Source organism: Petaurus breviceps, unplaced genomic scaffold, assembly GCF_028583685.1.
Source record: "Petaurus breviceps papuanus isolate PSGF00001 unplaced genomic scaffold, PetGlider_PUasm1.0 688, whole genome shotgun sequence".
NCBI classification, from domain to species: Eukaryota; Metazoa; Chordata; class Mammalia; order Diprotodontia; family Petauridae; genus Petaurus; species Petaurus breviceps.
In genome coordinates this window covers 23,977,791-23,988,633 of record NW_027186457.1, presented here as the reverse complement: position 1 = coordinate 23,988,633, position 10,843 = coordinate 23,977,791, and the positions used below count along the sequence as shown (strand labels likewise).

Here is a 10,843-nt window from a genome sequence, read left to right as displayed (position 1 = left end):
AGAAAGAAAGAAAGAAAGAAAGAAAGAAAGAAAGAAAGAAAGAAAGAGAAAGAAATTACATTATGGGTGCTGGTATCTTCTTCCAAGTCTGAAGAGTTGGAGAGTTCATCTGTACTGGAGGGGATGACTTCAAAATCCTCAAAGGTATCCATCGAGGGAAGTTGCCTGCTGGGCCAGCCTTGGCAAAAGAAAGCAAAGTGAAGAGTTAAGTCAGAGAGCTTGCAGTGAGCTAGCAGAACCCAAAGGCTCCGCGGTTCCTACTGCCAATGGCAGGATGGCTGCAGCAGGATGAACAGCATTTAATTTTGTTCCCTAGGAGCTAATTGCTGTCATAATCTGAAATATCAAGAAGAAGCTGGACCAAATCATAACTGGTCCATGCATTCTTACTTCTTTCTCTCCATCTGTCTGTCTCTCTCTGTCTCTGTCTCTCTCTGTCTCTGTCTCTCTCTGTCTCTCTCTCTCATCTCAGAACTAGGAGGCAGAAGAGATCACTACAGTATGGACTGTGATAGGCAGAGAAGGCTTAGTCTGAGGAATGGGGCTTGAACTGGGTTTTAAAAGATGAACAGAGTTCAAATAAGCAGATAAGGAGAAAGGAGGACCACCCCATCTCCTTTTCTCTTTCTCTGAACCTCCATCTCCTTGATTTCTCTGCAGCCTCTGATACTTCTGGTCACTCTCCTCCCGGACACTCTTCTCTCTAGGTTTTCAGAACAGGGATCTCTCCTGGCTGTCTTCCTACCCTATCTGACTGTTCCTTCTCTATTTCCATTGCTGGATCTCTTCTAAGCCACATATTCTAGTCATGTCTCAGGGTTCTGTCTTGGACCTTCTTCTCCTTTCCCTCTATATTACTACATTTGGTAATTTCATGAGCTCCCATGGATTTAACTACAATCTGTACCCAACAATTCTAAAATTTCTCTCTCCAAACTCTCTTATGTTGTTGTTGAGTCGTGTCTAATTCTTTGTGACCCCATTTGGGGTTTTCTTGGTAAAGATACTGGAGCAGTTTGCCAACTCCTTCTCCAGCTCATTTTACTGATGAGGAAACTGAGGCAAACAGGGTTGAATGACTGGCCCAGGGTCACACAGCTAGTAAGTATCTGAGGCTAGATTTGAACTCAGGAAGATGAGTCTTCCTGACTCCAGGGCCAGTGCTCTAAGCACTCTAGTGCCACCTAGCTGCTGCAGGTCTGGCATATAGTAAACACTAAGTAACTGCTTGTTGACTAGTTCATATTTAACTCTTAATAATGCTAGGTACTGTAGTTGGTGCTAGCCATAGAAATAGAAAATTAAGACTGTTTTCGACCTCAAGTAGCTTATGCTCTACTGTATTTAACATGTTTACAGATAAATAGAAATAGAATATATTAAAAAATGAATAACAGGCTTAATTTGGGTAGGGATTGGGAGTGGGGTGGGGCATACGATAACTGCCGGGTAAATTAAGAAAGGCCTCTTGAAAGAGAAAGCAGAGGGGCTAGGTGGCGCAGTGAATAGAACATCGGCCCTGGAGTCAGGAGGACCTGAGTTCAAATCAGGCCTCAGACACTTGACACAAAAACATGTGGCCTTGGCCAAGTCACTTAACCCCAATTGTCCTAAAAAAAATAAAAGCAAAAAGAAAGAGAAGACAGTAGAGCTGAGCCCTGAAGGGCGCTCTGGGTTCCAAGAGGCACAAGTGTGGAAGAACATTCCAAGAATGGGGGAGACAGAATATTGTGTAGTCCGATTTGGCTAGAGTGTGGAGTGTGGGAAGAGGAGAAATCAGCCCGGATAGATAGGCTAGAGGCAGATTGTGAATGTCAAACAAAGGCCTTTGTATTGGATCTTGGACACAATAGGGAGCCATCGAAACTTCCTGAGTGAGGGAGTGACATGGAGAAAGTATCGTTTTAGTGGCTGTGTGGAAGCCGGGTTGTAAAAGGAGGGTCAGGGAGACTATTTAGATGGTTAGTGCACCAGGACAGGGAAGAGGTGATGTGAGCCTGCACCATCCCCCAGAGGCCTTCAATCCTCAGTCCAAGAACCACCTCCTTCCAGAGGCTCCCAGAATCACTCATTTTGTGTCGGTTCTCTACATGCTCTAAGTACTCACCTGTGAGCAGAATATCAGCCCCCTGGGGCAAGGGACATCTTTCTTTTATAATTTCATTCCCATTCCTAGCACAGTGTCAGGTGCTAGTGGTATTTAATAGACGCTTATTGACTGATTGACTGAGAAAAGGATGGATGTTGAGGTGGAATCAATAAGATCTGACAAGGATCGAAGATGGGGGTGAGAGTGGAGAGCCCAGGATGATGCCTGGGCCATGGGAGGCGTGACGGTGTCCTGGGAGGGCCCAGGGAGGTGAAGAACAGGAAAGAGGATGAGCTCAGCTTGGTACCTATTGAGCCTGAGAAGCCTCTGGGCAGCCAGGTAGCAGATAAGTGGTGAGGTGTGATGGATCCATGGGAGAGGGATGAGGGCAGGGGACTTGGATCTGGGCTGGCAGTTGGGTCCATTATGAGCTCACTGAGACAAAGAGGATGAAGAGCCCGAGAGGCGAGAGGACCCCTTACCTGTCTGGGAGGCAGATCTGGGTACCCTCGTGGTGGGCCTGCCACTGCATTTAGCCTGGGCCAGGATGGAATTCTCAAAAGCATCTGAGACAGGAAGTAGACTTTGTTTGTAATGGAAATCCTTCAGGAAAAAAAAAAGAAAAACGAAAGAAAAGAAAAAGAAACAAGCCCCCAGAAAACCAGATACAATTTCAAGAGCCCCTGTGAAATGGTCAACTCTGACACACCACGTTTTAAAATTGAGTTTGCTTCCCTGAAAGCGGGGAGAATGAAGGAGTGTGGTCCCTCCCAACTTCCAGACACATGCTGAAAAAAACTCCCAGAGCCTGCAGAGTTCTGGGACCTTCACAGGCAGAACAAACATAAACAGTAGGGAAAGTGGTAGGTGGTGAACACCAGACCTCAAAACACACAACAATGAGGAAGGAAGCAGGGTTCTCTCTCTCTTTCTCCTTGACCTATTTTCAGTCTAGACAAAGCTACCTACACTTTGGTATTTTCGTTTGGGTATTTTGAATTGAGACACTAACAATCTGGGGTTCTGGAGGTTACCAAGGTCAATGAGTGAAATGAAAGTGAGCCCACCACTGAACTAAAATTAGACCAATTAGGAAAACCTTTCTAAGTAGATCTAGGTCTGGGGTGGGGAGAGAAATCACAGCAAAAAGGGTTACTCTGCTTTACTTTTGACCCTTCCCATTTCTGTCAGCTAGATGGCCCAATGGAACCGTTTGAATTCAACCCATGAGCCCAAATGCTCCTGTCTTTGCCTTCTGCATCAGCTTCTGTGGGGAAGCTAGGCTTATATCCCATTAGATTCTGAGCTTCCCAAGAGCAGGATCTTTCTTTTTTTTTTTTTTTTTTTACCTTTCTTTGTCTCCCCAGCATTTAGCACAGTGACCAATATATAGAAGGTGCTTCAATGCTACTTGACCCACTCGGTCTCAGTACACAGTTATACTTTGGAGACAAAAGCACCAACCAGGAGGGAGGAGAATAGTGAGTTGCCAAGCTCCTCACCTTGGCTTGAAAAACCCCATAAACTTCATCAAACAAGCAGATATCCCAGCGGGCACTCTCTCTCACCCACATGGTGTGATGGATCTCTGTGACCCTTGTGGGAGGTATGGGGGTTTGGGCCAGGCCAGGATGACTCTGTACATAGGTACATGGGAGTTTAAGGAGGGTGGTGGGCACTTCTTGAATACACCTCCCAGGCTGCAGTGCTTAGGGGGAATTAGGACCATCCATTCATTCTCTGCCTCCCCTCTGGCCCCAGCTAATTCCCTATTAAAGAACAAGAAGGCATTGATCTACAATCTTATCTGAAGTGAGAACCACTGCTAGGGCATGAGAATACCAGGTGGGCAGACTCTGGGGTCGACCACTTTGGTTGTGAAGTTTCCCTCCGCACACAAGTGAATGAAAAGAAAACATCCAGAGCTCCAGAACAAAACCTGCAGCCCCTTTCTCTTCCCTCCCCACCCCCTGCACAGAGCGGGCATGATCATCAGGGCACAGCCAGCACTGGAGGCACCCAGATGTCCATCGCCCAGCTGGAGCTTCCCGTGACAAGGAGAAAAGGACATGTGCGTTTCTCAGGGCACAGGCCAGGGTGGGGAGGCTTCATGCAGAGTATCATGCATGTACCTTCAAACCCCAGCGGCGTGGGGTCGCTCTTTATTTCATGTCTCTTGACTTTAACTGCAGGACCAAGAGGACCTGGATGAAGTTTAAGGAGGCAAAAGAATTTCAGTACAAGAGGGCGCCTATATATGTTGAGTGTCTTCCTTTCATAGCAGCCGGCCAGCCAGAGGTGAGAGGCATCCTGAGCTTCTGGGCCCCCACGGCATGCCTGGGATGGAGGCAGAGGCCCAGCGTTCTGCCACCTGCAGGCTGGGATCATAGACCACATCTCCTGACGTGGTGCTTCTGCCTTTCTGACTGCTCCTTCCCAGCTTCCTCGGCTACATCATCATCCAGCTCCTGCTCCCCAGTTACGGGGCCTCTCCTCTTCTCACTCACTTTAACTCCCCTAAACAATTTAGTCAAACTGACCTATTGGCTTCTCACTGAACCGGCTCACCTCCACTCCGTGAGAAGTCCCTTCCGTCCTGCTCAGAATGTACCCCCTCCTCACCTCCACCAGCGGTCATTTCTAACCACTTCAAGTTCATTCAGCTCCAGGAAGGGCATCTTACTGGACCACAAGGGCCTGGATACTGGTCATTTCCTCATTTGGGACCTGATCCACTTCCAATCATGTCTCTCTGGGCCTTTTTCTGTCTCCCATGCCAGAAGCTGTCTCCTTCCTGGCGTTCTTGGCTTCCTTTGGGTCTTAGCCAAGGTCCTATCCTCAGCAAGAAGCCTCCTTCTGAGTGCTTTCCCTCTGGGACTATCTCCAATTTATCCTGAAAATAACTCCTTTTGTACATAGTTATTTTCATGCTGTCTCCCCAGTTTGACTGTGAGCTCCTGGAGGGCAGGGACTGTGCATTTCCAGAGCTTAGCACAGAGCCTGGCACATGTCCTTATTCAGTCATGTCAGGCATGCCTGACTCTTCGTGACCCCATTTGGGGTTTTCTTGGCAGAGATAGATACTGGAGCGGCTTGCCATGTCCTTCTCCAGCTCGTTTTACATTTATAAATGAAGTTAAGAGATTTGCCCAGGGTCTTAAGTGTCTGAGGCTGGATTTGCACTCACGTCCTCTTGACTCCAGGTCACACATACTATCATGCTGTGCTACCTAGATGCCCTACCTGGCATATAGTAGGTGCTTAATAAATGTTTGTCAACTTGACTAGTCCCTCTGAGGGGTCTGCGGCATGTACAGAGCTGGCAAGAGGCCTCAGGATTAGGGAAGTAAAGTGGGGAGGCTAGTACATTAGATGCTTTTAAGTCAAGGACAATTTATGGTTTCATTTCCCTCTCAGAGCCTCTCCTCATCGAGCCCCCAGATGCAAAGGAGACATTTCAAGTTTAACTGACTCCCTGAAGACAAAGGGAGGTGCGAGGAGATGTCACTAGACACTAGACCGATTTTACAGATTGCAGAGACAGAAAGCTCACAGCCTGCCCTTATTGAGGACGGAGCATTGTTGGGGCTGCAGCTTCAATGTCCTGTCAGGTCCGTGCCTCAGGATCTTTGACTGAGGGTGCTCCAGGACTGGACGAGACCACAGAGGCCATCCATCTAGCCTAACCCCTTGATTTTACAGAGGCAGAAACTGAGGTCCATGATGGTGAAGGGACTTGTCCAAAGTCACATGTGGAGGATCTTAGTTCTAGACTCGGAAAGTACTTCCAGAGATCGCCAGATTTAGTCTAACCCTCATCATTTTACAGATGAGGAAACTGAGGCCCAGAGAGGGCAACGACTTGACCAAGGTCACACAAGTTTTAAGGGCTTTTAGAGCCTGGATCCTCTGACTTCAGCACAAGCATTCTCTCAACTCCCATTATCTCTGCACTCACCGAGATCCTTTATTCAATTCCGTCCAAATCAACCCACACTTCTTGAGTGCCAGGCTCTGGGCATACAAGGAAACACAAATCACTTTGGGCCCTCAAGGTTCTTACATTTCCAAAGAGGTGAGAAGGAATCAGAGGGATGTGGGTTTTTTTTTTTTAAGTATAAGTTCATTTGAGGTAGGTTGGTCAGTCAGCCAGAATTTAGCAGAAGCTGACTCTATGCTGGCATAGGCTAGGGATTCTTAAAGGAGGTGGAACCTGAGCTTTGCGTTGGAAAAGGTTAAGGGTTTCAAAAGGCAGGGGAGAGGAAGGAGAGGGTTCCCAACTTGGGGGTCTGGAGGGGTCTGGTAGGCCAGACTCAGTCTGAGAAGGGCTTAAAAGACAAGTGGAAGAATTTTCAGTTGTTTTCTTTCCCCCCCAGAGGCAACAGGGAACCTTTCAGGTTCTTGAGCTAGGGAGTATCACAGTCCAACTTGTGCTTCAGGAAGATGATTTAGGGACTGTAATCAATACTTTGGAGGCTAGTGTGGATCTGTGGCATTCAGGAACAGGTCAGGACCCCCATGGCAAGAGTGGTGAGGACAAGAAGTGAAGGTTCTGTCTAGCACTAAAATGCCACCATTGCCCAGCCTTGGCTAATGCGTTCTTTCCTGTCCTGGGACATAGCATGAGGGCAGGGTGCTGGGCAGGGTTGGCAGCCAGGCAGGAAACCTGCTTTTGGCCAGAGCTGCTGGTAAGCTTCCTATTGTTAATGGTGAAAACCTCCATCTGGTGCAGGGTGGGGAGCCTGTGGCCTAACCCTCTGGGTCCTTGGGTACAGTCTTGGGACTGAGTCCAAGTTTTACAGAACAAACCCTTTTATGAAGGGGATTTGTTCTGTGAAATTTGACCTCAGTCAAAGGGTTGCACTTGAGGACCTAGAGGGCCATGTGTGGCCTCAAGGCTGCAAGTTCCCCACCCTTGAGGGTAGAATCAGAGCAGGCCCTCTGAAGGGTGAAGAAAGTACATAGTCCCCCATTCACCTTGGCAGGGTGGTCAGGCCCCTCAGAGACTGCCACTGAATTTCTACCCACAAGTCTCTCTACCGATTAGCTCTCCCCTCCACCTCCCCACCTTTTCATGTCCCCTTTGGAATGTAAGCTCCTAGGGCAGGAAATGTCTTATTTGGTGTATCCCTTAGGCTTAGCACAGTATCTGGCCTCTAAGTATTCAACAAATGCTCTTTCTCTCATCTCTCTGTCTGTCTCAGCATAACGTCCAACACAGAGCAGTGCTCAATTAACACTCCATCCTTCTACCTGTATCCTCTATCTACACATCAGTCTGGATCAATTTATCTGTCAACCTTCTATCTTCGAACCAGCAATGATCAGTAAACTATCTATCTTCTATCATTTATCACCTATCTAGCTACTAACTGCTTATCTCTTTCTCTCTATCCACCTATCAATTTTCTTTCTCTCTCTCTCTTTCTTTCTCTTTCTTTCTTTCTTTCTTTCTTTCTTTCTTTCTTTCTTTCTTTCTTTCTTTCTTTCTTTCTTTCTTTCTTTCTTTCTTTCTTTCTTTCTTTCTTTCTTTCTTTCTTTCTTTCTTTCTTTCTCTCTCTCTCTTTCTTTCCTCCCACCCACCCATCCATCCATCCATCCATCCATCCATCCATCCATCCATCCATCCATCCATCCATCTGTCTGCATCTCTTACACCAGCTTAGCAGCCCTACCATGCAGACACTGTGCTGGGGAATGAAGGTGGTAGGATGGAGAGAGAAGAGGGCGTCCAGTACCTTTGGTGAGGCCAGTGGGGGTGGGAGCTGTGGTGCCAAGAGAGGAGGCGAGGGAGAAGCGCCTGGTGACATCCTTCTCTTTAGCTTCAGGATCTGGTAGGACAAGCAGAGAGACAGGATCAGTGCATGGGGCAGTGGGGGTACTCAGGGGAGAAGCTGAGGTTTGGTTTTGGGGTTTTCCCCAAGCCTGGTGAGAACAGTCCAGGAAATGAGACACTCATGATGGTGATGATAATATACATCAATTTATACTTCTCTAGCACTCTGCATACTGTCTCCTTAGACGCTCATGACATCTCTTCTGACGTAGGTGCTGCAGGTATTATTTCCCCCATTTTACAGATGAGGAAACTGAGGCCTAGAGAGATGAAGTGGCCTGTCCAGAGCACCACAGCTAGTAAATGTCTGGGACTGGGTTGGAAGCCAGGTCTTCTTGATTCCAAGGCTGGCCAATCCTCCCAAGTCCCTCTATTTCTTTAAGATGAAGTCTGGGCGCCATTTTGTGCATGAAGCCTTTCCTGGTTCCCCATCCATGAGTTTTCTCCTTCTCACACTACCTTGAGTACTTTGTATATAACTGTATTTATCAAACTTAAATTCATACTCTCTATATTTTCATGTGTCCTTTTGTCTTCTCCATTGGAATGGAAACTCCTTTGCAATGAGACTGACTCTGTTCTTTGTCTTGTGTCCCCAGGGGCTAGCACAGAGCCTCAGAGTGCTAAGGAAGCACTTAATGAGTAGTTGGTTTGATTCTAGGCTGTCCACTCTTCTTAGATAACCTGCTCCACCTAGGGAGAGTCCAGAGCAGAGGGGCAGTGAGACAGAATGGACTGTATAAACTAGAAGGGACCTTGGAGGTAGACCACGAAGCCATTGGAATTTCCAGCTCAAGGGGCATGTGGATTTCAAGTTTGTTCCAACATTTTTTTTTGGCAGAACGGGCCAGATCTGTGATTTCATTGTTGCTATGGGGAATTCCTGATATAGAAATTCCCTTTGTCAATACGGTTAATTGACTCTCTGCAATTTCTAGTCTGGGAGAGGTGGCTGGAGCATTGAGAGGTTAGGTCAGGGGCGCATGCAACAGGTGTCAACAGCAGGTCTTGGCTCCTGGCAGGGTAGGGGTTTGTGGAATTAGCTCAGCTCACCCTGATTCCGAGTCTAGAGGGACCCTGGCTCCAGCTTCCTCCTTCTCCCCATCCCCTTCACCCTGATGTCTGGATGTTTGCTTCTCTTAGGGAGGTTTGCTCAATGACTCCTCTGAACAAAGTAACCCAAGACTCCATGGTGGTACACCTCGGGAAAAATGCAAGTCCAGGATTTAAGAGCCACCCCTGAAACACTCCAACCCCAGAGAAACAAAATGAGCTTGAGAGAAGCCGAGACTTTCCAGGCACAAAGTGGGTACTTAGTAAGGGTATTGCATGTGGGACCGAACTAAATTAAAAAATCCCCCAGCTATTTAGGGTCAGAGTGGGACTGGACCCTGGTCCAGCTTAGGGCTCATTTATAGCCCCTCTTCTCTGCCCTGTTTATCTCTCTGCCAGAAGGAAAGGAGTATGGTACAATGGGTAAAGAAAGGCCCCTGAATAAAGAAAAAAATCTCATCTTTATACACATATGTGTATATGTGTGCGTGTTTACTAGCTGTGTGACCCTGGGAAAGTCACTTATCCCCAATGTCTTGCTTTCTCTCTCCATATATCTGTGTGTAGGTATATATGTATTTGTGTATGTATGTTTGTGTACACACACACATACTAAAACCGACCCTTGCAGGATAAGTGAGGACAAATTCTTGGCCAACTAGAACATTTACATTATCTTCAGGCACAAGTATTCTGAGAGGGAAGGGCAAAGAATTTATGAAGGGCCTACCATGTTCCAGGCATGGTGCGAAGTAGTTTACAATTATCTCTTTGGATCCTCACTGCATTCTGGGAAGGAGGTACTATGACACCCCATTTTAGAGCTGGGGAAATTGAGGCAGAGATGGGGTGACTTGCCCAGGGTCACACAGCTAGTATGTGTCTGAAGCTGGATTTGAACTCAGGTCTTCCTGACTCCAGGCCCAGCCCTCTATCCACTGTGCCCCCTGAAGGAGAAGTAGCACTCATGACATTTCTTCTGAGCTCACTTTCTGATCTCACGGGCCCACTTAGCATGGGTGCTTCAGTGTCCAATGGCATTGACTGGCTGGCTTTGGTGGGGCCAGCTGGCTACAGTGCCCAGCTGTCTCACTCTCCAAGTATATCATGAAGTATGGTTCATGGGAAAAGATGTTGTGGGGTTCAAAGGTTCTTGAATTTGTGTGAGAAAGCTTGTGCAATAGAGCAGAGTTTCCTCTCTTCTCCCCCATTTACACACACACATTTACATATAGTATATTTATATATAGCTATCTTGTCTTTGTCTATGTGTATGTATGTATGTATGTGTGTGTATATACACACAAAACACATTAACATATCAAGCCTTTCTGGGCCTCAGTTTCCTCCTCTGAAGATGAGAGGGTTGGATCTCATGGCCTCTGGGCTGCCCTCCAGCTGTACAGCCTGCTGACCTCTGGAGGGACCTTTTTCATGCATCTTTCTCCTCCCTCCTCCCTCCTCACCTTCCCCACTCCTCTCCTGATCCTCTTGTGAATGCCATTCCAGGGGATATTGGCTGACATGCCTGCAGCTGGAGAGGGCACCACATCCCCAGATATAGGACCTGGCACCCCCTGCACAGCTTCCAGATGACAGTTACAAACTGCCTGCTGGATGACCTGTGCCCAGCCAGAGGAGCCTCTGCAGGTACCTTGGGGGGCCTTAGATCCACAGCAAGGGTACCCAGAAATTCAGATGACCAGACCCCTTCCCATAAAACTTCCTTCCTCCCCCTGTCCCTGGTGGAACAGCTTGGAAGGCTTGTCTTTGGAGGAATCATTGTTCTGATGAATGTTTCCTTTAGGGAGAGTGTGGTGGCATGTGAGTGTAGGGAGAGGAGAGAGCTAGATAATAAAAATATT

At 47.5% G+C, this 10,843-nt stretch overlaps 1 protein-coding gene across 2 annotated transcripts in view; it reads right to left on the bottom strand.

The window, feature by feature from the left end:
* MCF2L2 (MCF.2 cell line derived transforming sequence-like 2) overlaps positions 1 to 10,843 on the bottom strand; it is a 348,809-nt gene that overhangs the window by 11,736 nt on the left and 326,230 nt on the right. For both annotated transcript variants that reach the window (XM_069104786.1, XM_069104785.1), the window contains exons 27-30: positions 7,828 to 7,920; positions 4,222 to 4,293; positions 2,572 to 2,655; positions 60 to 178 (exon numbers count right to left, since the gene is read on the bottom strand). In XM_069104786.1, coding sequence (XP_068960887.1) covers positions 60 to 178; positions 2,572 to 2,655; positions 4,222 to 4,293; positions 7,828 to 7,920 — 368 coding nt within the window. The remainder of the gene's footprint in view (positions 1 to 59; positions 179 to 2,571; positions 2,656 to 4,221; positions 4,294 to 7,827; positions 7,921 to 10,843) is intronic.